Consider the following 27,887-nt stretch of genomic DNA (forward strand, 5'->3'; position numbering starts at 1 on the left):
AATCTAATTATCCTCATATACCAATTCATTTTATATAGATTTTAAAAGGGCAGTCCCTTCCTTGCATATTCACAATGGCTTCGTACCTTGTGCTGTCCGTAGGTGACATACAATCCTTTTTACTACAGTAGTGAAATGCAGGAGAGTTTGGCTGAACTCGTAAGAACACCTTTTGCCCAGAGCAGCAGCTCTGGGTCAGATCTGTGTACTCTCAGGGGTCTCAAGCTTTGTCTAATTGTCCTAGGTTTTACATCACATGATCTGACCTCCCGGAGGGCACAGGACTTACCAGCAGGTGAGTAGAAGTCATTAGTTATACCCAGACAGACTGAAGCCACATTTGGAAATACAGTTCAACATTCAGCTGGGCATGCTTAACAATGGCCAGAATTAAAAGGATATTACTGGCCGGCGCCGTGGCTCAATAGGCTAATCCTCCACCTTGCGGCGCCGGCACACCGGGTTCTAGTCCCGGTTGGGGTGCCGGATTCTGTCCCGGTTGCCCCTCTTCCAGGCCAGCTCTCTGCTATGGCCAGGGAGTGCAGTGGAGGATGGCCCAGGTGCTTGGGCCCTGCACCCCATGGGAGACCAGGAAAAGCACCTGGCTCCTGGCTCCTGCCATCGGATCAGCGCGGTGCGCCGGCTGCAGCGGCGGCCATTGGAGGGTGAACCAACGGCAAAAGGAAGACCTTTCTCTCTCTGTCTCTCTCTCTCACTGTCCACTCTGCCTGTCAAAAAAAAAAAAAAAAAAAAAAAAAAGGATATTACTGGGAGAGATAGTGAAAAAAAAAATGGAACATGCTGTACTATTTTTAAAAGCTTTTTTGGACGGTGTTATTAAGAACACAGATTTCTCATGATAATAAGGGGCTCCTACTTTGAACTCCTAGATGTCAACTTTAAAGGAGCTCTCCTTTCCTGAAGCTGTGCAGACATATATAATACATTGTATGTAGTCTGGCTGCCAAGCAAATTGATTAAAAAATATGTGGAAAAGGGAATTTTTGTAATCCATGGCAGGCTGACTTTCCTTTGACATTATGATGCTGAGTTTCTCATCAGCCAGGGATATAAATAATATATTTTTTTCTTTCTGAAAAGAATGTAAAACATTTCGGTTTCCAAAGTTAAGATCAACTTGAGGCAAGCAGATGAGGAAGAAGCAAGGTGGGGCTCTGGGATTCTCTCCGTCTGAGACCTGCTGCTCTCCCTGACCTGCCTCTGTCCTGCTCTGCTTCCCGAGGACTCCGTCCCTGGCCGGTCTCTCCTTCTGTTCTCTACTTAAACGTTCCCTATTTTTTTTTTTTTTTTTTTTTTTGACAGGCAGAGTGGACAGTGAGAGAGAGAGACAGAGAAAGGTCTTCTTTTTGCCGTTGGTTCACCCTCCAATGGCCGCTGCGGATGGCGCTCTGCAGCCGGCTCACTGCGCTGATCCAAAGCCAGGAGCCAGGTACTTATCCTGGTCTCCCATGGGGTGCAGGGCCCAAGCACTTGGGCCATCCTCCACTGCACTCCTGGCCACAGCAGAGAGCTGGCCTGGAAGAGGGGCAACCGGGACAGAATCCGGCGCCCCGACCAGGACTAGAACCCGGTGTACCGGCACCGCAAGGCGGAGGATTAGCCTAGTGAGCCGCGGCGCCGGCCAACGTTCCCTATTCAGGGAAGCCTTCCTGGTCACCCTCTCTAAAGCAATTTCTAACTCTACTCCAAACGCTTGCCTCAGACTATTTCCTGGGTCAGCTCCTTGTGTCTTTCCAAACACCCAAGGTTTGTGATGTAGGAACTATTCTCTTCATCTAAGAAGGAAGTCTGTGAATCCTGCTCACTGCCCAGCAGTGTCTGGTATTCCACACGTATCTGTCAGATAGCTGACTGTGAGGCAGTATGAGTTCGGGTTAACAACCAACAGAGCGGAGTGGAAGAGCAGGGAGAACCGGGGGTGAGAAACTGGCCATGAACCCTGGGCCCTTCTCTGCCACCGGTTGGTTGAATGATCTTGATTACACCTCTTAATTCCCTTGGTCTCAGTCTCCTTATCTGACACGAGGGAGACTTAACTCAGGGATCTCCAAGGAAGTGGACGCATGGTGCTGATAACCATTCTTTTTTTTTTTTGAAGGTTTTTATTTAATGAATACAATTTTTCATATGTACAGCTTTTAGGGATATAGTGTTTCTTCCCCCATACCCACCCTCCCATCCGCACTCCCATCCCACCTCCCACTCCGTCTCCTGTTTCATTTTCCATTAAAATTAATGTTTAATTGACTTTATTTACAGAAGACCAACTCTTTACTAAGGAGAGATTTCAACTATTTGCACCCACACAGACACACAAAGTATAAAGTACAATTTGTAGATAAGTTTTACCATTAATTCTCATAATACAACTCATTCTTTTCCCACTCATTGAGGAGATGTGGATCGTTTCATTATTTCTGAATATAAATAGATATTTTCTGGATAATGTACAGGTGGGTGTATCAATTTTTTGATGTACTTAGATTAGAGGAAAAAGTGTTAAAAAGTATTTAAAAATGCTCTTCTGTGCATTTTTAAGTGCTACCCAACTGGTTCCATTTATTACCATGAGGACAACTGGAAATATGGCTCTCACGTTCATTCACTACGGACAGATTCCTTAATGCACCTGAGTCCGTCTTCTCATCTATGTCATGGGTATGTAATAGGGATACACCACCAACCTGTTGCACTCGAATGTAGGGCTTGAATGTGATAACATGGAACACAGCAGGTACTCAGAAGATGTTCATTAACCCCAACTGCACTGAAGCCCACAACCAGTTTATCAATGGGTTTTACTGTATTTGGGCATAGAAAAAATAAGACCTGTTTTACTCTTGGCTGCGTGGAAACAGGGTATGGCTACTAAGGAATGTTTGAACTTGTGGCCACTAACGCATTTAGTTTTGGAAGGAGGGGGTCAGCGTTCAGACAGGAAAGCTACGTGTTAGATTTCAACATACCGCATCCTCTCACCCTCCCAATATGCTTCCTTCTTAGTGCAGAGCTAAGCCCGGGGGTCTTATCCCGTTAGAGTCCTATTTTTTTCTATGCTGAAAAGACACCAAGCTCAAAGAACATGAGCCACATAAAGGAAAGCAACAGTCTGGAATCTCTGGGGGTGTTATTTTGATCAAGAAAGAGACAAGACTTCAAAACAGAGCGAGAGTGAGCACTCTCTTCTCTCTACCGAGCTGTTATTAGTAGCACCTGTATTGGAGAATGTGAAGGCTCTTACTCACCCATCATGAAAATTATTTTACACTTCCTCAAATCTTCCATGAAGCCTTTAAAATAAGAAAAATTTATGTTATTGGCAAGAAATACAGTATTGAGGCCCTGCTTTTACTCTTGTTATGGAAAAACCCCAAATCTTGTAGTTTTATCTGATAAGAAGCTTGAAGCTGAGCAGATGGGTTAACGGGCATTGATGACCAGGTAATATATTTTAACGTTAACACGCACTGTCAGTTTTAGGTGTGAAATGATATCCTTAAACAACACGAATCACTAACAAAGTTAACTTTAAAAATTATTTTAAAACCTTCCTAAGTATCTCAGTTTGGTGTTGTTTCACATTTGAAAAAAACATTTTTCTATTTCCTTTTTAATAAAGAGAGGTTAAAACACAAGTAGACTGCCTAGGAGGCAAATGTAAAAATAATTTCTATTTACAGCAACTAATGCCATTTTCCACTTGCAGTGATGATACACAATTTCATTTAAAAATAAATATATTTAAATAACAACGTTGAGTCAACTTACCAATGAATATCAGATATATAATATATAATATGGGCAGTACAGAAAGTAAAAGTCACCACAATTGTGCATGAGGAATCACTGCTGTAAGGTAAAGGCATGAGTCATGGTAGGAACAATAGGCAAAGCATGAGCCTTCTGGGGTTTGTGGAGCCTTAAAACATTCCCAAATGCCAAGGGTATAGTAGGAAGCTCTGAGGGATGGGTAGCTCACAGCTATGTTTCTAGCTTTGCCGTGAATCAACTTGATCCAAGCAAGTGACTCCTTTCCTTGCACTTTAGTTTCTCTGACTGTAAAATGAACGGGTTAGACCTAACGATCTCCACCATCTCTTTTGATTCAAATCCTGTATGATTCTGTGGTCTCAAAAATGAATGGGCCACATGAAGAAATGGCTGCCTTTGTCCCTAGGTCCCTAGATGAAGTTATCATCGTTGTATGCCTAAGTCTAAGAGAGTTTGGGTGAGGGTGGGGTCATCTGAAGGAATAAATCTTGGGTGGGGGGGGGAGAGACAGAGAGAGAGAGAGAAATGGGGTATGAAGAATTGGGACAAAGAGGGAAGAAAGTACTGGATGCAGGAGAAAGCAGTGAGTTTGGGATCCTTGCAGCATACTATATGGATTTCATGCAGAAGGATTATTTTTTTTGGCTCTTTTTAATCCAACAGGCGTTCCAATCCCTTTACACAGCAGCCCATGGTGAGTGGAAAAATCTCATCTGGAGTCTTCTATTAAAGGCAGATTTACTGGTTTCCTAATAAGGGACCAGATGGACTTCTTACATTCTCCAGCCTACAAGTTTACTTTTATGAAGTTTAACAATTTGAATCTATTTCCAATCTAGGAGAGAGGCCTTGGCTATTATTGGTTTTTGTTTATTTGGTTTTGCTATGATTGTATCCTATTTCAATACAAAAGGTTTTTTTTAAAATTAATGATAGCATATTTGTATACTTTTACAAATTATGTTGACAGATTTTTTAAAGGCATGGGAACATGCTTACATTACGATAAGATAAAAAAATTTGGAGAAATTTGTATATATACGTGTATTGTCAATTACATAAAAATAGGCAGATAGACATAACTCTGGAAGGAGTACAGTAGAATGTTAACCAGGATTATTTATAGTCATAAGGTTTTAGATGGCTCTTATTATTTACCTTCAAAATTTTTCCACAGTATGTGTTAACTTTTTTAAGCAGGAAAAAGGGGAAACTTATTATGCCATTATCATCACTCTTTCTAGACAAGACTGAGTTGATCATTTGTGCTAAGCAAAGTGACAGCTGCACCATGGCTGATGCTTACAAGGTGTTCCCTGTGAATCACCATGATGTCATTTGCTGACTGACAATCATACACACATATTGCCGATACCATCAAACGACACTTTCTCTACCATCATTATTATGCTCATGGATCGGTGCAGGTTAGACCAGGGGTTATCTAAAAAGCCCAGTCACTTACTTGTAGGTGTTCACAGTCAATACAAAAATGTATTTCCACAAACCATAATTGTAACAACTGCTATGACAGCATAGAAGTGTTAGAAGGCATTTTATCTGGTGAGATCATGAAACTTATCTTTTTTAGACAGTCCAAAATTCACAAATTTATCTATTTTCAGTTACACAGATAGCCAATAATGGGTAGGTATTTTTATTTTTGCAAGAAAATATGACAAAAGTTACAAAGCAGCGTAACCTTGGTATACATTAGGTTGGGTCCCAATGGTACATTACAGAGTAGGAACTATTATGCAGGAAAAAGAGTTCTGTGCACCAATTAGGTTTGTAGAATGTTTACAGTTAGACAGCTGTCCTTGCTGTAGGACTTGTAGGAGCTTTGTTATGTTATTGTGTATATGAACCCTCCAACAGGGATTAAGTGTTAAGCACTTCCCAAACATATTTGAGAAGCCTCCTCTTTGCACTGAGCATCATGGGAGTCGTGTTCTCAGGGTAAGTAGGACATGCATTTCTTAGTAATGCATCTCTTTGGTTCTTTCTATAAGACCAGCAGTGGATGGATGCAGAGAATTCCATCCTTAGACGTAGTCCCTGGCTAGGGCAAAGATACATGTGTTGGTGTTTTATTATCTCTTTGAAGGTGTTTAATTAAAAAAAAAAAGGCATGCACAAAGTAATTAACCTATAAAAACTTTGGTCTGATCAGTAAAGGCAACTCACCTGCCATGGAGTCCTGTCCAAATAGATTTAACTGGTCATCTGCCTGTTAAAAAAAAATCACAGTAAAAATCAGAGTATTAGATATAATACTAACAGATGCTGTGCTAAATTCCTGCTGACACTAGCATACTTAAACTACTAAACAACTCTGCAAGGAATGAACTCCCAAACAATTTTATGATGGACAATATTTTACAGAGAATTCCAGAAGTTAGGTTGCCAAAGGTCACACAGTAGTTAAGGGACAGAGCTCAGGTTTAAACTGACAGGTCTCTTCACAGGCACAGTATCTCGCCTCATTGTCTTGGGGCATAAGCTCCTTGTAGACAGAAAACTGACTTCAAGAAGACAAAACCATTCGGTATAGAAGCGTAGTAAAGGTGTGCTCATAGCTGTTCTACCAATAACTTCCATTATTTAAGGCTGGACTTGAAAACTTTCTGAAAAGACCCAGATCAGAAATGATTTCAGTATTGTGAGTCCTACAGTCTCTACTGCAATGCTTGAATCACTGGCCGCTGTTGGCCAGTCCCTGAACCCAAGCAGGAACTAAGGGAGGCTGAAAAAAGCAGCTGTTCTTTGTGTCTGCCTTTACAATTTCATTGTATTTTTAAAATGAAATGGAAGCTCTATTTTCCTTAGTGGTTGAGAAAAAAATTCAGAACAAATTTTATCCTTTTCTGGAGGGTTTTCAACTACAAATTTACTATCTTGAACAGAACTATTCAGGCTATCAAGGTTATCTACTTATATTGTAAAAATTTTTTTTTACATTTCATAAGAGTTTTATACTTTTTTGGTTAACATGCAATACTTACATGCATCTATGGACTACAGTAAGATATTTCAAGACATTTATACAACAGGTACTCATCAGATTACAGTAGTTAGCATGATAAAAGAACATTTTGTGAGAATTCTCATTTCCACCCATGTGTTTTTCTATCTTTTTTTCCCATTCCCTCAGCCTTTATAGGTAACCACTGAAGTTTCTTTCCAGCAACACAAAAAACAGCTTGCAGATATCCAGTGAAGTGAAAACACTTCAATGTGCATATATAATCTTATGACCTCCATTTCTTACACAAAATAGCATATTTTTATTATACAGACATATGTGTTTATGATATAATACAAGGTTACTTCAAAAAGTTCGTGGAGGAGTGGGTATTAAGCTGGTGCTTCAGATGCTGATTAAGGTGTCAGAGTCTTGGGTTTAACTTCTGGCTGTAGTTGTCAATTCCAGCTTCCTGCTAACGCACACTTTGGCAGGCAGCAGATGATGGCTCAAGTATTTAGGCTCCTGCTACCCACATGGGCGACCTGGATTGAGCTCTCTGGGCCTGGCTTTAGCCCTGCCCAATCTTGGTTGTTGTGGGTCTTTGGAGAATGCACAAGCAGATAGGAGCTCTTTCTTCCTGCTTGTCTCTCTGTCTCTGCCTGTCTCTTGGATAATTTAAAAAAAATTTAAGAAGTTCATGGACAAATGGAATTAAAATAAGTTTATTTTGGTGCAAAACAATTTCAAAATCCATGTATAGTTCTTCCATAATATACTTTCCCATGAACCTTTTGAAGATCCTTTATTTTTTTAAATAACATTTCCTTTTTTTGAAGATTTATTTATTTATTTGAAAGAGTTACAGAAAGGAAGAGGTATAAAGAAAGAGAGAGAGGACTTCCATCCACTAATTCACTTCTCAGATGACAGCAATGGCTGTAGCTGTGCCGATCTGAAGCCAGGGGCCAGGAGCTGCTTCTGGGTCCCTCACATGGGTGCAGGGGCCCAAGGACTTGGGCCATTTTCCACTGCTTTCCCAGGCCATAGCAGGGAGCTGGATCAGAAGTGGAGCAGCCGGGACTTGAACAAGCACCCATATGGGATGCTGGCACTGGAGGCGGCAGCTTTACCTGCTATGCCACAGTGCCAGCCCCTTGAAGATCCTTTATACTATTCTGTAATATGCTGTTCTTTCACTTGCTTTTTCACCTATCAACATAACCTGGAGAACTTTCCTTGTTAGTACAGAATGTTCTTGGTTGCGCAGTATTTTATTGGGTGGATGGTCCCATAGTCTTTCATTTTTTAAATAGTCCTTTATTGATGGAGCATTGAGATTTTCCAAGCTTTGACTATTATTAGAAAGGTGGCACAGTAAATAAATTTGTATAAATGTAATTTCCTACACATATTTGTGTAGAACAAATCTTGAAAGGGGACACTGAGTAGGCAAAGACTAATATATTTATTTACTTAATTATTTATTTATTTTATTGAGAGGCAGAGTTACGGACAGAGAGAGGAAGAGTCAGACAGAGAGGTCTTCCATTCGCTGGTTCACTTCCCAAATGGCCACAATGGCTGGAGCTGGGCGGATCCAAAGCCAGGAGCCAGAAGCTTCCTTCAAGTCTCCCAAGTGGGTGCAAGGGCCCAAGGACGTGGGCCATTGTCCACTGCTTTCCCAGGCGATTAGCAGAGAGCTAGAATGGAAGAGGAGCAGCTGGGACTAGAATTGTCAGGCAGAGGCAGAGGCTTAACCTACTATGCCTTAGTGCCAGCAAGAGTAACATATTTATAATTTTGCTAGTTTTTTTTTTTTTTTTTGCTAAACTGCTGCCCACTATGTTGTACTATTTGCTGTGGCTGGCACTTTACAGAGCCTCTTGACACTAGCTCACTGAGATAAAGGATGCAGTTACATGAGAGCATCTGGTTGCATGAACTCTGCCTCGAGGTAATTGCTTTGAAAGCACTTTGAAGACAGAGCATCAGCATTCTTTCTAGAACATACCCCTTAAAGGCAACTTTACTGCTTGTCTTCTGAGATTTGCCTGTGTATTCAGAGCTATTCCCGGTGAGAGAGAAGAAATTTTAAGAGTGGTCACTGGGGCCAGCGCTGTGACCTAGTGGGTAAAGCTGCTGCCTCCAGTGCAGGCATCCCACATGGGTGCCAGTTCGAGTCCCAGCTGCTCCACTTCTGATCCAGCTCTCTGCTATGGCCTGGAAAAGCAGTAGAAGATGGTCCAAGTGCTTGGGCCCCTGTGGGAGACCCAGAAGAAGCTCCTGGCTCCTGGCTTTGGATTGGCACAGCTCCAGCCATTGTGGCCATTTGGGGGAGTGAACCAGTGGATGGAAGACCTCTCTCTCTCTTTCTCTTCCTCTATCTACCTCTACATCTCTGTAACTCTGCCTTTCAAATAAATAAATCTTAAAAAATCAGAGTGGTTATTGAGGGACACATTTGCATGAATTATTCCTGTGTAAAAAACATGAATTACACCACAGTGAGCCTCCTGACCTAGTCCCCTGTTGAAGTCACCACACTTTGAAGCTGGATAGAGGGATCTCTAATCCAACCCAGCCAGCCCCTCTCCCATTTTACAGATGAGAAAGCTGATGATAGAGAAGTCACGTGAGGGGCACATGACCATACTATCAAGTCCTTAGTGAGGTCACAGATGGGATGAGGACCACGCCTCTCACCAGCCTGCTCAGCTCCTACGGATTTGGTCCCAATAGCACAGCCATAATAGTGGATGCTGTTCATGTCGCCCTCCCGACCTGGTTGTGGTCTCTGTTCCCCAGCTGTAACTAAGGGCTCACAGCAGTATGGCCCCTGTCTGAAGCTGTGTCCCAGAGCTTCCGCTGTAGGATCAGGCTGAAGCTCAGATGGAGCCAGGACCATAACTTTGCTCCTATCTGGCTCCTGTAATAACTTGCACGAGCATCCTCATCTTAGGCTCTGCTTTTAGGGCCGCTGACCTGAGACAGGGACATCATTGAAGCAATTGATATGTCTGTCCACAATGCAGCTGCATAGTAAGAGGCTGGGAAAGCATTGTTGAATCAAAATCTGCTTATTGCTCGACAAATAGTGGTTGCATATATTCAAGTCATGTTCGACTGCTGATATACTGTTGGATTACCAGGCTTATACCCACCTTACAAGCTAAGCTGCGTCTGATCTTTCTTGCATGAGGATATCGTGCTTTGGAAGTTTGATCACAGTTAATCTGAATTCATAAAGCAATGTGTCACATTATAAAAGGGCCTCTCTCACCTCTTCTGGCTTCTTGAGCCTGACCTGTTTTTATCTGTAGCTCTCATTCACAGCCTTCTACTCTGTGCAAATGTTTCAAATGAGTCTCGAGTTTGTTTCCATTAATTCGTTGACAGTGAACAGGTTTCTGGGGCACAGCTGCCTCCATCATCAATCAGCTCACAGCCAGAAATGAGGTGCATTGATATGAAAGCCCCAGTGAATTGGGTGTTTGATTGGAGGGTGTTATTTTTCAGTGGTTCTCAACAGACCTACTGGCTCCAATGTGAGTTTTTTGTAAACAAACGTAACCTGGTATCTTAAACTCACATGTGGGCATGCACCTGTGCATGCACATGTGTGCACCCACACACACACACACAATTACCCCAAAGAGGTCAATGACAAGCACTTCTGATTTTGGTGAAGAAAAGTTCCCCCCACCCAGGGAGGCACCGAGTCCTGCTCCTTTTCCAGTGCTAGCCATGTTCTGCATGAAAGGCACTGAGGTCAGAACGTCATTTGGACACGGAGCGTATGGTGCAGAGGTTAAGACACAGCTTGAGACACCTACACCCTATATTGGAGCGCTTTGTTTGAGTCTTGGCTCCTCTACCTCTGATTCAGCTTGCTGGTAATGCTTACTCTGGGAGGCAGTAGGTGATGGCTCAAGTACTTGGGTCCCTGCCACCCAGGTAGGAGACTTGGATGGAGTTCTGGACTCCTGGCATTGGCCCAGCCAGCGGAAGTTGCAGACATTTAGGAAGTGAACCAGTGGGTGTAGTACAATGCCAGTGAATGGGAGATCTCTCTGTGCAACTCAATGAAAAAAATAATAAAAAGGGTATAGTCTTACTCATGAAGCTTCTTTTTTTAAAAGATGTATTTATTTATTTGAAGGTCATAGTTACACAGAGAGAGCAGAGGCAGAGAGAGAGAGAGAGAGAGAAAGAGAGTCTTACATCCACTGGGTCACTACCAAGATGGCTGGAGCTGCACCGATCCAAAGCCAGGAGCCAGGAGCTTCTTCCAGGTCTCCCACGTGGGTGCAGGGGCTCAAGGACTTGAGCCACCTTCTATTGCTTTCTCACGCCACGGCAGAGAGTTGGATCGGAAGTGGAGCAGCTGGGACTTGAACCGGTGCCCATATGGGATGCTGGCACTGCAGGTGGTGGCTTTACCCTCTACACCACAGGGCCAGCCACTCATGAAGCTTCTTGTTTGTTTGTTTTTTCGACAGGCAGAGTGGACAGTGAGAGAGAGAGAGAGACAGAGAGAAAGGTCTTTGTCCGAGTTGCTCCCCACAGGTCTTCCTTTGCCATTGGTTCACCCTCCAATGGCTGCCGCGGCCAGTGTGCTGCGGCCGGCGCACCGCACTGATCCGAAGGCAGGAGCCAGGTACTTATCCTGGTCTCCCATGGGGTGCAGGGCCCAAGCACTTGGGCCATCCTCCACTGCACTCCCTGGCCACAGCAGAGAGCTGGCCTGGAAGAGGGGCAACCGGGACAGAATCCGGTGCCCCGACTGGGACTAGAACCCGGTGTGCCGGCGCCGCAGGCGGAGGACTAGCCTAGTGAGCCATGGCGCCAGCCCTCCTGAAGCTTTTTAAAAGGTTTTATGCCCAGTGACTTGGGAGCTTCATCTTCATCGGGGCACACCCGGAGAAAACTCAACCTCTTAACCCCTGAGTTCTACAGGATGCCTGTGTGCGCTTCCCAGCATCACAGCCTTTACTGTGTGGATGCTCCATCCAGTCAGCCCCTTGTCACCCTAAGTCTAAATGATGGAGTCAGGGTACGATGAGATATAGATGACTTTCCATAGTGCTAAACTAGATTTGGGGGTCATGTTCTGAATTGACAAAGAGAGAAAGTGTGATACAGGCAGAGATTGTGTGTAAATGCCATTTATGACATACAAGTATGGAGCCAAGACACAGCTGCAATGACATAAATGGCAGCAAAACCATGAACATCCACCAAATTCAGCTTGCTCTACTGTGGTGGTGCTCTATGTTGAGTAATATGTTGGTAGATTATGGGGAGAAGTCTAGACACCTACTGAGGGGGACATGTTCAGAACCTCAGGGATTCCTGGCTCTACAGGGAAAACCAGGCATGTTTTCATCTGTATCTCTCATTCTCCAGTGAACCCAGAACCATAAGGAGAGCATAAGCAACCGACATTCAACTTCATTTCCCTGTGTGGATGTGCAGGCAAGCAGCTGCTTTTGCAAGGCTGGATTCTGGCATGATGATTTGTAGGATGAGCAGCTAACTGGTGTGTGTATGTGCTGTCCTTGACAATCAGAAAGCTTCTCATCATTTCCTCAAGAGAAAGACGTCTGGGCTCTCTCATCTCCTTGGATTATTGAACTTCAGGTGGAAGAGATCAAAATGGAACAAGCTGGCATCACAGGTGGGTTCAGTTCACCAACTATAAGAAACTGCGTCCTTCAGTTTCCTTTGACTACAGCATAGTGTGTGCTCCTGGTTAAAACACCCCACCCATTCCATGTGATATTGTCCTAAGCAGCTCACACCCTAACAACCTGATATTTAAATGCAGATCTGACATCTCTGACAGCCTGCAGATGGGACCTCAGTTGATCCCATGGCTAGTCTGTGGATGAGCAGTGAGTGGGTGGGGTTGCACCTGAGCTTCCAGTGTCCCAGCAGGTGAGCTGAGCAGTAAACTCAGCCCTGTAGTACTAACCTCTTCACCAGCAGAGACTTCTTCTTTTTTTATTTAGTAAATATAAATTTCCAAAGTACAGTTTATGAATTACAATGGCTTCCCCCCCCCATAATTTCCCTCCCACTCACACCCCTCCCATCTCCCGCTCCGTCTCCCATTCCATTCACATCAAGATTCATTTTCAATTTTCTTTATATACAGAAGATCAGTTTAGTATATATTAAGTAAAGATTTCATCAGTTTGCACCCACACAGAAAAACAAAGTGTAAAATACTGTTTCAGTACTAGTTATAGCATTACTTCACATTGGACAACACACTAAGGACAGATCCCACATGAGAAGTAAGTACACAGTGACTCCTGTTGTTGACTTAACAATTTGACAAGAGTCTTGTTTATGGCGTCAGTAGTCTCCCTAGGCTCTAGTCATGAATTGCCAAGGCTATGGAAGCCTTTTGAGTTTGCCGACTTCGATCTTATTCCGACAGGGTCATAGTCTAAGTGGAAGTTCTCTCCTCCCTTCAGAGCAAGGTACCTCCTTCGTTGATGGCCCTGTTCTTTCCACTGGGATCTCACTCGCAGAGATCTTTCATTTAGGTCTTCTTCCTTTTTTTTTTTTTTTTCCAGAGTGTCTTGGCTTTCCATGCCTAAAATACTCTCATGGGCCCTTCAGCCATATCTGAATGCCTTAAGGGCCGATTCTGAGGCTCCACTGCACTCCCTGGCCACAGCAGAGAGCTGGCCTGGAAGAGGGGCAACCGGGACAGAATCCGGCGCCCCGACTGGGACTAGAACCCGGTGTGCCGGCACCGCAAGGCAGAGGATTAGCCTAGTGAGCCGCGGTGCCAGCCCAGGGATTGGTTTTAGATCCTTGATCAAATATAAGTTGGCTGTAGATACTTGGATTGATTTCTGGTGTTTCTATTCTGTTGCATTGGTCTATCCATCTGTTTCTGTACCAGTACCATGCTGTTTTGATTACAACTGCCCTGTAGTATGTCCTGAAATCTGGTATTGTGATGCCTCCGGCTTTGTTTTAGTTGTACAAGATTGTGTTAGATCCATTTGGGCTATAGTGTCACTTAAATCTACTGTCTCCTTGTTGATCTTCTGTTCTGTTGATCTATTTCTGAGAGTGGAGTATTGAAGTCCCCCAGTACTATTGTACTGGGGTCTAAGTCTCCCTTTAAGTCCCTTAACAAATCTTTTAAGTAAACCAGTGCCCTGTAATTAGGTGCATATACATTGATAATCATTATATCTTCCTGTTGAATTGATCCCTTAATCATTATATAGTGTCCCTCTTTGTCTTTCTTAACAGTTTTTGTGTTAAAGTTTATGTTGTCCGATATTAAGACGGCTACGCCCGCTCTTTTTTCATTTCTGTTGGCATGGTATATCTTTTTCCAGCCTTTCACTTTCAGTCTGTATGCATCTTTGTTGGAAAGATGTGTTTCTTGTAAGCAGCAAATAGATGGGTTTTTCCTTAACCCAATCAGCCAATCTGTCTTTTAACTGGACAGTTCAGGCCATTAACGTTCAATGTGACTATTGATAAGTAGTAACTTTGTCCTGCCATTTGCCAAAGATATTTTCTAATATATGCTTTGAATTCCCTGTGATCTTTTGCTGTGAGTTTTCCTTCCTTTACCTTCTTTCATATTGATGACCGTGTTTCTGTGTTTCTGTGTGTAACACATCTTTAAGCATCTTTTGCAGGGCTGGATGAGTGGCGACAAATTCTTTCAATTTCTGTTTGCTATGAAAAGTCTTTATTTCACCTTCATTTACAAATGAGAACTTTGCAGGATATAATATTCTGGGCTGACAGTTTTTTTCTCTTAGTACCTCCTAGCTTGTAGGGTTTCTGATGAGAAGTCTGCTGTGAGTCTAACTGGAGATCCTCTGAGAGTAACTGACATTTCTCTCTTGCACATTTTAGAATCTTTTCTTTATGTTTCACTGTGGAGAGTTTAATTACAACGTGTCGTGGTGAGGATCTCTTTTGGTCATGTTTACTAGGGGTTCTATGAGCTTCCTGTACTAGGATGTCTCTGTCCTTCTCTAAACCCTGGAAGTTCTCTGCAAGTATCTCACTAAAAAGGCCTTCTAATCCTTTCTCTCTCTCCATGCCTTCAGGAACTCCTAGAACCTGAATGTTGGTTTTTTTTAATAGTATCCTGTAGATTCCCAACCATATTTTTTAGATTTCTAATTTCCTCTTCTTTTCTTTAGTTTGACTTATACTTTCCTGTGCTCTGTCTTCTAAGTCCGATATTTTCTCTTCTGTTTCACTGACTCTGTTTGTCATTTGATCTATTGAGTTCTTCATTTCATTTTGATTTCTCTTCACTATCACACTTTCCTGTTCTACTAGTTTCTGCGTTTCATTTTGATTCCTCTTTAATATTTCATTTTATCGAAGGAGATTTTCTATCCTGTCCAGTAAGGAATTCCATACCTCAAGCATTTGTTTTTGAAAACTTCTAATTGTTCTTATCATAAATTTATTGAAATCTGTATCTTGCATTTCTTCTATCTCATCATTTTCATAATCTTGGCTTGGGGTGTCTTGTTCATTTGGGGGTGTCATAATGTCTTCCTTGTTCTTGTTTCCTCGGTTTCTGCGTTTGTTGCTTGGCATTGTGGAGATATCTTTGGATTTTTCTTCCCTCACTGTGGTGTTTTTTCTTGTTATACTATGACTGTATTAAGTGGACTATCTGCTTTTGATGGAGCCTTAGAGGCTTGAGATGGGTGTGGCCTGAGAGCTCTGTTTGATTCCTCAGTGTTAAGGGTGTGCCAAAGGTGACACTCCCAGGTTAGGCGTGGTAAATCTCTTTCTCTTTATTTCTTTTTTTTGATTCAAAAGGGAAGTAATTTTGCACAGCTGAACGGAACTGGAAGTAATTAGCAGGCGAATGATATACCCACAGGAGCCGGAGATCGGAAGCTCTTTCCCAAGGACCACACAGGGAATCTGTGGTGCCCTCAGTGTGGTTTCAAATTCTCCTGCAGGCTCCCACTGGGTTGCCAAGGTTACCGAATTGTAGTGTCTCTGGAGAGTACTCACATGAATTCCGTAAGAATTCCGTGAGTTCTCTCCCCCAGCATCTCTTTTTTCACAGTATCAGTTCATTAGCACCACACATTCACTAGGTCCTAATCTCCTGTTATTTCACCCCCACCAGAGTCAGGTTTTTCTGCTAGGCTGAGGGCCGGTGCAGACCTGAGGTCACCCTGCTTATGACATATGTCCAAAATGGCGCCTGCTCTTTATCTTGCTTGCCTTTGAGAGGTTAGTGGAGAGAGAGAAACTCATGTCCGTATTGGTCACTTTTTTTTTTTCCTCTCTCTTCTAGTTAGCCTGGTGAACTTTTCCCCACAGGGTTTCAAGCCTCCTTCCTTCTAGTCTCCTCTTTCCACTTGCCTGCTGGTGTCTCAGGCTATTGAGGTTTGGCTCACCTCGCGTTCCAGCGCTGGTGTTTTGATTCTGCTGCTGGTGTCCTGAACTGTGGGCTCCCACACTCTCCACGCAGGTCCACTGTGAATCACTAGTTCCGGAAGAGTTTCCTCTGCTGTTTCTTCCCCTACTCTTCCTTGAACCTGCAGTATCTCCGCTTTTATTAAACTGTCTCTTCCCGAACTATCAGTGTGCTCCCTTCCTATTCTGCCATCTTGCCGCTCTCAGAGTCTTCTTACTACTATAGGAAGTGGGGAATCACGTGTTCAGATTATCCCAGTGTCTTTTACTGGGAAAATTTGACTTCTAAAAATGCTTTTAGGAAGCACAAAAATTAAAGCTTTCCTGGGAAGGAGAAAAACTCAGTGGGTATTTGTTGGAGTGCCTTCCTGGTTCACAGTAACTTGTTTGTCCCTGTTTTATTTGGTGCAGGAAACTTTTTCCTCATAACGTATGTGCAAAGTGTAGATGAGGAAAAAAACTATGCATGTACTTAAAAATTATTTTGCTTCAAAATATGCCCATACTTTTAATTCTGCTTTCCATGAACATTTAAAAGAATCCTTGTATTAACCAGTGCAAAATTTATTGCTACAAAAATGTATGTAGTTTCAAATAGGATGATGAGAAAGAGGTTACTTGACAACAAAATGTTAAAGATAAGATTAATTTCTTGCTGTAAAATTCACAAAGGCTGCAAAAAGGACAATTTTCTCCCCTTTTAAACAGAGCACAGATAACTTCAAAATGCAAAAAAGAAAGGAACTGAAAGAGATTCCCTAGTTTCTGAGAGAAGGTAAAGAGCAGTCTGTCTTTTCTGATGTTTCCTACCTCAGATGGCACTAAGCAGATAACCCCAGCTCAGCAAGAATCAGGAACTGCGAGAGACTAGCCTCAGAGGATCTCCCTGGATTTCTATCTGAGTTGGTCTTGTGACTGGCCTCTGGTTTTAAGAAGTAATAGCAAGACAATGGGGCTGGGAGTGGGGCCCAGCAATGTCTTGTCGTTCTTGGAAGGGCTCAGTTCATTCACCATAATAAGGCAGAATAAGGATTTTAAAATAACAAACAAAAAAGACACCAGGCTGTTTCCATATCTGGTAACAGGAAAATGAATGTTTTGGATTCTTTCCTTATACCTGTTTAAGAAAAACAGCAAAAGGCACCACGTGAAATCAGTTACCAAAGGATTACTAGCACTATTTAGAGGAGTGTTTTCACATGTGTGAGCTCAGAAAAACACGAGGAGGTCGGGGGTGTGCTGTTTCCCTCCTTCAGCTGACGCTCAGGGAGCCTCAGCAGGGTGGGCTTCCTGCCCACCTGCCCATGTTGTTCCTCTCCCTGTGCCCCAGACAGAGTGAGCTGACATGCCAGTCCCCGGGAAGGACACAATAGAGTGAGCAAGTATGGGCACTGTCTAAACAGAAACAAAGATGGATTCATTTGCTAAAAGTAAGACTGCAGCTGGACAAGCTCGCTGGGGACTGGAAAGTGAATTTCACAAAGGTTCTTGGGAAACTGTGCACTGTTCTGAAATCCCTTGGAGCTTCAGCAGGAGAACATTGGAAAACAGAAACACAACTACATTTCATCAGAAGGGAGCAGGGAGACTGGTCCTTGAGAAGCATTTTGAGTGTTTACTGTGCTTTTCTACAGCATGTTTTCATTTAAGGTAATGGGCAATTTGGAAAAAAATATATGGAAGTGGCATGTAATTTAGTAACACCCAAGAATTTATTCTGCAGCTAGTCCATTTCTCATTCACTGAAGTACACACAGTTAGAGGGCTGCTTGCTGTGGAAGTACTTGTATAATTGAGTAAACAGGGATGAAAAAACAGAGTGTGTGCAAGGCTAACCTTTTCCCAGTTGTGTTAAATTGCAGGTTCTCCTCATGGCTGCTTTAAACAGTGATTTACAGATCTGATTCGCTAGAAGGAATGGTATCTCTCTTCTGTTATGTATATCGAAACGTTGGGGTGTCTCTAATAAGAAATTTTAAAGAAAAAATTTCTTATTGTTTTCCTGTGAATTCCTATTTTCACCAACTCAAATCTGTGTCCAGCTCCAGTTTCTGCTGTAATTGTGAAAGAATCCCTTGGATCTTATCTTCACATTCCAAACACAGTAACACTGTTAATTAAGAAGGGCTTTGTTGGTCTGTTAATTTAAAGGGGCAAGTTTCCTACTCTGATTCCTTCTCACTCAATGCTGGTCATAAAGTCACATTGGACTGGACTCTTACCAAGGAGGGTTATTTGGCCTTTACCTGCTGTTTTCCAGTTCTTTAAAAACGGAAACAAAATGCCCAAGCTTAGCTACCAGCATTGGGAATTACAGAGCAGACTGGCTTGTCTCCAGTGCTTTTTCCAGGTGCCACATAAATGAGGCTTCTCTCTCCCTCTCTCTCTCTCATACACATATATGTGTATATATACATATATAATATAGATAGCAAAAAGAAAAATCAGATTCATTATTAGAACAAAACACATTATATACGTGTTCATGTATTTTTCAGGGGGGAACTATCAGCTAGAAGTATCATCCTTAGGCCCACCATCTTTCTTTAAAAGGAAGTAGGACTGAGGCAGGTGGGTCTGGATGAGGGAAGCAAGTAGAGGGCTCAAGGGACTCTCATAGCCCCTCATTTCCTCTTCCTTCTGTCTCCTCCCACCCACCATGTTCTCTCTGTAGCCTGAGGGACTCGATTATAACCAGTATGGATGCAACCAAGAGCTTTCTGTGTCCATTCCTAAGTCTGCAGTCCTGCTCTGATCTTGGCCTTACTCCTTCCACTTTAATTAATCTTTGGCTTGGATGTATGCATTAAGTTCTTTGAGATTCTAGAGGGTGGGGCTGAGTGGGGAGTGGGACAGGGTTCATGATCGTGGTACACAGAACCAGGGAGGAATGGAGAACTCCACCCAGGTGGAGTTAGTAACCAAAGAACCAGGTTAAAAAAGTGTTCTTCCAACTAGAAACCACCTCTAGGCTGAGGTTATGGGGCTTTAATCAGAGTGCACAAGTTGGGGGACGGTCAGGAGGGAGCCGGGACAGCCTTGCTATACATAGCTGTCATCTACCATTTTTACGAAGTCCATACTGTTCTGCCCAAGCTAGTAAGATAAACTCGACAAGAGACAAATGTGTCAATTAACTCTGCCCAAACTTGACCTCCTTAGTCTGGCTTCTGGACCCCTGATCATTATGTTTGCCCAGTCTGGAATGCCCTCCCTTTTGCCCTGAGTTTGTCTGCATTCTGACCTTCCTTCCATCTCCCCTTCACTCACTGCCCCTTCACTGAAATCTCAATAAATTGTCTATTTGGCCAAGGGCATGTGTACTTGGTAATAACAACAATAAGAACAGGTAACATCTTCAGAGCACTTGCTATGTGCCAGGCACAGGACTAAGCATTTTACATAGATGATCTCATTTAACTGTGATTTTTATTTAATTTCCCATAAGTAGGATTCACTTTTTCCTTTTCTTTTCTTTTTTTTAAAAGACAGAGTTATAGAGAGAGGTAGAGACACAGAGAGAGGTCTTTCATCCGCTGGTTTACTCCCCAGATGGCCGCAACAGCTGGAGTGGAGCCAATCCGAAGCCAGGAGCCAAGAGCTTCGTCCAGGTCTCTCATGTGGGTGCAGGGCCCCAAGGGCTTGGGCCATCTTTTATTTTCGCAGGCCACAGCAGAGAGCTGGATCAGAAGTGAAGCAGCCGGGACTAGAACCAGTGCCCATATGGGATGCCGGTGCTTCAGGCCAGGGCTTTAACCCACCGCGCCACAGTGCTGGCCCGGTGGATTCACTTTTTCCATAAACTCCTCAAAGAAAGAGCTGTCTTTTATCTTTTTGGACCCTAATGACTGACATAAAGATGTGCTATGTAAAGACTGGCTGATGATAAATCCAAGACCATACTCTCTCTCCCTCCAAGCATGCTAAGAATAGTCCTGAGAAGATAAGGTCGGTAGGCTTCTCCAGAAGGAAGAAGGGCAGAAGTAACACAAGGAAGATAGGTCTAAATGCATATGGTCCATATCTGTCCAGCCTGGAAGGGTTGATTTGGAAGACCCTCAAGGCCAAAAGCACTCAAGCACAGGTGGAATAACTCTCTGACAGTGAAAAGATTCTGTGAGCTTGCAGGAGGTTAGACTGGATGCTGTCCAAAGAGGCTGTCAGTGCTGAGATTCTACAGTTCATTCACCAATTTTACAGATACTTGTTGAGCTTTGGGGTAGTTAGACTATCAACCCACAAAGATACCCACATCCTAGTCCTGTGCATGTTGCCTTTCATGACAAAAGGGACTTTGCAGATGTGACTAAGCTAAGGATCTTAAGACACAAAGATCATTCTGTCTTATCTGGGTGAGTAATGTAATCACAGGGCCCTTGTAAGAGATCAGCAGGAGGGTCAGAGTCAGAGGAGATATGAGAGCAAAAGCAGAGTTAAAATGATGCCACTGAAAGAAGGGGCCATCAAAGAAGAATGTGTCTTCTCTGAAGGGAGGAGAGAACTTCCACTTTGCTTATGGCCCTGTCTAAATACTGATGGAGTCTGTGGACTCAAGAGGCTTCCACAGCCTTGGCAGCTCATGGCAAGAACCTCAGGTGATCACTGATGTCACACATAGGAGTGTTAAATTAACAACAGGAGTCACTGTGCACTTACTCCCCATGTAGGACCTCTGTCCTCAATGGGTTGTATTATGAGAATTAACTGCAAAACTTGTTCTCAAACAGTATTTTATATTTTGTGTGTCTATGTGGGTACAAATTGTTGAAATCTTTACTTAGTATAGAGTTGGCCTTCTATATATAAAGTTAATGAAAAATGAATTTTGTGGGATGGGAGAGGGAGTAGGAGGTAGGATAGGAGTTCGGGTAGGAGTGTGGGTATGGGGGGAAGAACCACTATATTCCTAAAGTTGTACCTATGAATTGACATTCATTAAATAAAAACTTTCTAAAAAATAAATAAATATTAATTAGGCTGGTGCCGCGGCTCACTAGGCTAATCCTCCACCTAGCAGTGCCGGCACACCGGGTTCTAGTCCCGGTCGGGGTGCCGGATTCTGTCCCGGTTGCCCCTCTTCCAGGCCAGCTCTCTTCTGTGGCCAGGGAGTGCAGTGGAGGATGGCCGAAGTCCTTGGGCCTTGCACCTGCATGGGAGACCAGGAGAAGCACCTGGCTCCTGGCTTTGGATCAGCGCGATGTGCCAGCCGTGGTGGCCATTGGAGGGTGAACCAACGGCAAAGGAAGACCTTTCTCTCTCTCTCTCTCTCTCTCTCTCACTATCCACTCTGCCTGTCAAAAAACAAAAACAACGAGCCGGCGCCGTGGCTCAATAGGCTAATCCTCCACCTTGCGGCGCCGGCACACCGGGTTCTAGTCCCGGTTGGGGCGCCGGATTCTGTCCCGGTTGCCCCTCTTCCAGGCCAGCTCTCTGCTATGGCCAGGGAGTGCAGTGGAGGATGGCCCAGGTGCTTGGGCCCTGCACCCCATGGGAGACCAGGAAAAGCACCTGGCTCCTGGCTCCTGCCAGGATCAGCGCGGTGCGCCGGCTGCAGCGGCGGCCATTGGAGGGTGAACCAACGGCAAAGGAAGACCTTTCTCTCTCTGTCTCTCTCTCTCACTGTCCACTCTGCCTGTCAAAAAAAAAAAAAAAAAAAAAAAAAAAAAAAAAAAAAAAACAACAACAACAAAAAACTATTCTGAAATAAAAAGCTAGAGAAAGGTGCTAAGCTCTAGGTAGTGACATAGCAACAGTAACTGAACGTACAGTGCTTCTAATTTTGAATCACTATTTGAAAAGCCTTTAGCCCAAGGCCTTTGGCCCTCTCTGTTATGGCTCTGCTATAATTTCTCTGAGACAAGGCAGACAACAGCCATTAGGTGGCTTTCTAGAGGGGTCGAGCCTAGCTCTGTGCCTTTTGGAAATGTGCTGCCCTTGGAAGCCAGCCTTGCTATCGCCCCTTTGTCTTAAAATCTGAGAACAAAACTCCCCAGGAGGTAAAGGCAGGCATTCTCCCATTTTTTGAAAAGCATTTGGCAAAGAGTATTTGTGGAATATTTAAAAGGTACGATGACATCAGCCGGAAGAAAGCACACATTCAACTCACGACCAAAACACCAACAGATGTAGGAATCAAGGAGACAGTCTGCTCTTTTCTACTTCTTCTGCGTCTTCATTTTTTAAAGATTTATTTATTTATTAGAAAGGCAGAGCTATAGAGAGATGGGGGACAGGGGAGAGAGAGAGAGAGAGAGAGAGAGAGAGAGAGAGAGAGAATCTTCCAGCCACTGATTCATAGCTGCAATGGTCACAGTTGGGCTAGGCTGAAGCCAGGAGCCTGGAACTCCATCCTGGTCTCCCACATGGATGCAGGGGCCCAAGTACTTGGGCCATCTTCCATTGCCTTTCCAGGCACATTAGCAGGGAGCTGGATGGGAAGTGGAGCTGCTGGGACTCGAACTGGTGCCCATATGGGATGCTGGCATCACAAGCATAAGCTTACCCTGCTATATCACAATGTCAGTCCCATCTTTTCTGTTGCTGAATGTCCCTCATATACAATGCTGTGCAGAAAGGAGAAACAATCACCAAGCCAGAAATAAAAGAGGTTTGGGTGAGACGAGCCGACCTGGGAGCTCACTGTTAAAACCTGGGACCATCAAAATGGAAGGCTGGACCCTTGCTGCTGCGAGAAGGCAGCCCCTCCCGGATGCGTGGAAGCCAGAGGCCTGCCCCTCAACCTGGCTGCCCTGTACAGCATGCAGTTGTGCATGGAGCCACTGTTTGTGGCCAAGGGGCTAAGTGGGACTGACTCCACTCACCAGCCTGTGGGCCTGTGGGTCCCTGCAGGTGTGCCAGCCCATAGGGGAAATCTTCCAAACTTGTCCAGAGGATCCCTGTGGGCTAGCAGTGGCCTGCCCTGAGGTGAGATGTTATCAGTACTTTCTTTACTACATATTCAGAATAGAAAATAAAGAGAATATGGGGGGTAATGGCAGGAAGCAACTCAGGGTTTTACAGCTCAAGCCAGTGACACCCCCATGGTATCAGTCAGGTGCTGCAACAACCCCCCACCCCAAAGTCTCTAAGTGAACTCCTTTGATAAGCTGATGAGGAGGGTTCTGCTACACTAACATGGCCTCAGGCCAGTTCTCAAAGCCCCCTTTGACTCCAGCAATTAAGCCCCATTACGGAGTGGTCCCTGCTTCCCTGAGCACCCTTCCTTTCCTACTTACACAATGAACCCTTTGTCAGAATGGATGAGGGAAGAAGAGGAAGAGGAGGGTTGATCCAAATGCTGGGTGAGCTTAGTGCACAGGGCACTGCTCCACATGGGGAGAGCAGCAGGACTGGCCTTCTTAGGCACAGCTCCGGAGTTGAGAGAGGTCTCTTCCCACAGGTGGTAAAAGCTCAAGCGGTCAATCACAATGCAACCAGTCCTTCTGAGCAATACTCCTTCACGTCTTTTCTTTATGTATATTAAGGAATTAAAAACCCAGGGTGCAGCCGGCGCCACGGCTCACTAGGCTAATCCTCTGCCTTGCTGCGCCGGCACACCGGGTTCTAGTCCCAGTCGGGGCGCCGGATTCTGTCCCGGTTGCCCCACTTCCAGGCGAGCTCTCTGCTGTGGCCAGGGAGTGCAGTGGAGGATGGCCCAAGTGCTTGGGCCCTGCACCCCATGGGAGACCAGGATAAGTACCTGGCTCCTGCCTTCGGATATGCGCGGTGCGCCGGCCGCAGCGTGCCAGCCGCGGCAGCCATTGGAGGGTGAACCAATGGCAAAGGAAGACCTTTCTCTCTGTCTCTCTCTCTCACTGTCAACTCTGCCTGTCAAAACAAAAACAAAAACAAAAAACCAGGGTGGGCCTTGGGGCATAATGGTTAAGTCACACTGCTTGGGATGCCTGCACCCCATGACAGAGTGCCTGGTTTCCAGTCTTGGCTCTGTTTCCAATCCAGCTTCCTGCTAATGCACACCCTGGGTGGCAGTAGATGATGGCTCAAATATTTACATTCCTGCCACCCTTGTGGGGGCCCTGGATGGAGTTCCTGGCTCCTGGCTTCCTCTTGGTCAGCCCTGGTTCTTGTGAGCATTTGGAGAGTGAACCAGCAGATGGAAGAGCTCTGTCACTCTGCCTTTCAAATAAATAAATTTAAAAAAAATGAAAATCTCTAAATGGAGGGGTAAATATGGAGATTACACCATCGATTTGGACTTTAGTATTTATTTCAGAAAAAAATCAGGCTTGGACTTACCTTATATGAAATAGGTGGTCTCTAAAATGATTATTTTGTGCTTTTAAGTTTTCGCTTTTGAACATGAACTTCATAAAAGCACATTTACACATCATTGGCTTTGAACTTCTGGGGTGTTTTCCCTGACTGTCTTCTCCTCATCACCAAGCAGCAGGCCTACCTGAACCACGAGTCCTCTGGGGTGGAAAGAGGGATTCCTGTGGTTGTGAATATGCTTGCAGGAACCCCGAGGTGGGAGGGGTTGGGAGGCTCCATCTTACACAGAAGGAACTGAGGCTGAAGGCGATGGGGAAACATGCCCAATGCCATGTCACTGGCAGGTGAGAGAGCTCGTACCTTAACCCAGGCGACTAGACTACAAAATCTCCGCATACTTTTCTACACAGCTGTGTTAGTATCCATCGTAGGACAGGCACTGTCTGTTGCAAGCTCACATTTAAGTTAACATGTTTCCACAGCAGCCACTGTATTTTCTTTAAGTGCCAGTGTCTTGCATGTGTATGGTGTTTCACACAACTGAGAATGTTTTTGTTGCTACTGCCAGCAATGCAGTGTGGTGTTAGAAAAAGCACTGGGTCCCTAAACACTGGGTTTGGGTGCAGGTTTTGCTGTGTGCTCATGGCAGTGTATGAGAGTCTTTCTACAACACTGAGGGCCTGCTCTGGTGGGCACTGTGACCCTGCTGAGGGGCTCAGTGGTGGGCAAACAGACACTGTTTCTGTCCTCACTCACCTTGGGGTCCAGTGGAGGAGACTGACCTTGAATAATCATATATATAAGCATGTATTAAATGTGAATGTGCATAATATATAGATTCAGAGTTCTTGGAAAATTAAACAGGGACTCTGATCTGGACTGGTGTTGGGGAGTAGATTTTGTATTTTATTTATTTGAAGGATGAGAGAGAGAGAGAGAGAGAGAGAGAGAGAGAGAGAGAAGAGAGATATCCCACCTGCTTGTTCACTACCCAAATGCCTACAATAGCAAAGGTTGGGCCAAGCCACAGCCAGGAGCCTGGGAGTCTATCCAGGTCTCCATGTGGATGGCAGGGACCCAAGTACTTGGACCACTGTAGCCTGCCTTCTAGGAGATGAATTAGCAGGAAGCTGGATCAGAAGTGGAAGCAGAACTTGATCCCAAGCTGCCGCCAGCTTTGTAGTGTAGTGGGTGGGGCTATCACTTGCAATGCTGGCATCACATATGGGTGCTGGCTGATGTCCTGGAAGCAGCTCCACTTCTGATCCAGCTCCCTGCTAGTGGCCTGAGAAAAGTAGTGGAGGATGTCTCAAGTGTTTGGGCTCCTGCCACTATGTGGGAGATCCAAATGGGACTCTTGGCAGCCATCTGGGGAGTGAACCAGCGGAGGGAAGATAGCTTGCTCACTTTTTTTTTAAAATTTTTATTTATTTATTTGACAGGTAGAGTTACAGACAGTGCGAGAGAGAGAGAGACAGAGAGAAAGGTCTTCTTTCCATTGGTTCACTCCCCAGATGGCCGCAACGACCAGAACTGCGCCGATCCAAAGCCAGGAGCCAGGTGCTTCTTCCAGGTCTCCCACGTGGGTGCAGGGGCCCAAACACTTGGGCCATCTTCCACTGCCTTCCCGGGCCACAGCAGAGAGCTGGACTGGAAGAGGAGTGGCCGGGACTAGAACCGGCGCCCATATGGGATGCCAGTGCTGCAGGTGGAGGATTAACCTAGTGCGCCATGGCGCTGTCCCCAGATTGCTCTTTCTCTCTCTCATTTCTCTTTGCAACTCTTTCAAAATAAATACATAAATCTTAAAAAAACAAACAAAAAACCCATAACTTGATCCCAAGCACTGTGATCCCTAGTGGCATCTTAACTGCTGTGCAAAGCCTGCCCCAAGGAGTGGACTTTGGATTTACTAAATGACGAAGGACAGGGAAGGGTGTATGTGTGTATGTGTGTATGTGTGTGTGTTTGTGGTGGGGCGTGGAGAGATAAAAAACATCCTAGGAGGGGTGCTCAGTTGATGCAAAGGCCTGAAGGAGGAGCAGTACATACTTTGGGGAACACCGAGGCAGGCAGAGAGGCCGGTGCCAGGGCTCGGAGGAGTGCACACTGAGGTATTGGACAGAGCCTCAGGGGCTATGGTGTAGGCTCCAGTTTTCTCCCAGGAGCAACAGGAAGAAAAACATGGGCGGGCTGTAAGCTAGAGTGTGACATGAGTGGTTTTGTGATTTTAAAAAATTCACTTATTTAATTATTTGCGAGTCAGAGAGAAAGAGAGAGGGGAGGGAGGGAGGAAGAAAGAGAGAGTGCTCCCACACACTGGTTCACAGTCCAAAGGCCCAAAGGAACAGAGGCTGGGGGCAGGGCCAAAGCTGGGAGCTGGGGCTGGGAACTCAATCCAGGTCTCCCACATGGCTGGCAGGGACCCAGCTACTTGAGCCATCACCTCATGTCTCACATGGTGGCAACAGGAAGCCAGAATCAGGAGCAAACCACACACTCGGATATGGGACAAATGAATCTGAACTGGCGTCTTAGCCCTTAAGCCAAACACCCAACTCTGCTTTTGTGCTTTCGTTAAGCTCACTCTAGACTCCGTGCAGAGCATGGACTTCGCGTTTTCTCCGCTCAAGTGGAGAAAACAATGGCCACTCCCAAGTATGGTTGCCGCCAGGAAGCTGGATGATCCCAGGTGTTTCCTAAAGAGCAAATCCTTGCACAAATGTAAGTTGTTATTGTCATATCCTTTGCTTCTTAGGACGTCAAGGCAGGAGCTATTATTCATGTCTTCAGAAAAGCTGCGTCTCTTTCTTGTTTGGGGTTATAAAATAAATTGGGGTCAAATCCAGTGTTGAACCCACCCACAATGCCGCCTCCTTTTCTGACACAGGTGCCTGTGCACCAGCTTAAAATTCTATTCACGTGGCCCTCAGGGCAAACCGGATGTCCAAGAGCATTCCGAGGTGAGACTGCAGGCTCAGGTGTCTCACCACAAATGACAATCCAGTGTTCAGCCCAGCATGGAGCGGGTGAACAGGACAGGCTGGTTAAAATGCAAAGCAAAGAAACACACAGTCTGAGGAAAGCCTTGGGGAAAATAACTCATCAAACATATTATGTTCCTTCTTTCTATTTTAAAAAGAATGTTAAGCTCAGGAGCAACTATAATACATTTGTTTCTTCATTTTGTTCACTTAATTGAGCAGTTGCCATGGCAACTCAAGAACAGATTATTCGTTGCCTTCAATGAATTGCAGATATACATTTTTCATCTACTGGAAGTTGCAGTGAACTGTTAAAAAAGGTAATTCTGAACTGTTGCTTTTCTCCCCTCCTGCCTGACATCAGCATTCTCTCTCTACGGGACCCTGAAATTGTAGCATTTTACTTCCATGAATGAGAAAAGGACATCCCAGGGAGAGAGGGTTTGGAAATGTCATTGGGATTTAGACCT

At 44.6% G+C, this 27,887-nt stretch overlaps 1 protein-coding gene across 2 annotated transcripts in view; it reads right to left on the reverse strand.

Moving 5' to 3' along the window:
• Positions 1 to 27,887, reverse strand: part of AK5 (adenylate kinase 5) — a 279,780-nt gene that overhangs the window by 57,928 nt on the left and 193,965 nt on the right. For both annotated transcript variants that reach the window (XM_070078235.1, XM_070078236.1), the window contains exons 9-10: positions 5,980 to 6,022; positions 3,267 to 3,311 (exon numbers count right to left, since the gene is read on the reverse strand). In XM_070078235.1, the coding sequence (XP_069934336.1) occupies positions 3,267 to 3,311; positions 5,980 to 6,022 (88 nt within the window). The remainder of the gene's footprint in view (positions 1 to 3,266; positions 3,312 to 5,979; positions 6,023 to 27,887) is intronic.

This window comes from Oryctolagus cuniculus, chromosome 7 (genome assembly GCF_964237555.1).
Source record: "Oryctolagus cuniculus chromosome 7, mOryCun1.1, whole genome shotgun sequence".
Taxonomy (NCBI): Eukaryota; Metazoa; Chordata; class Mammalia; order Lagomorpha; family Leporidae; genus Oryctolagus; species Oryctolagus cuniculus.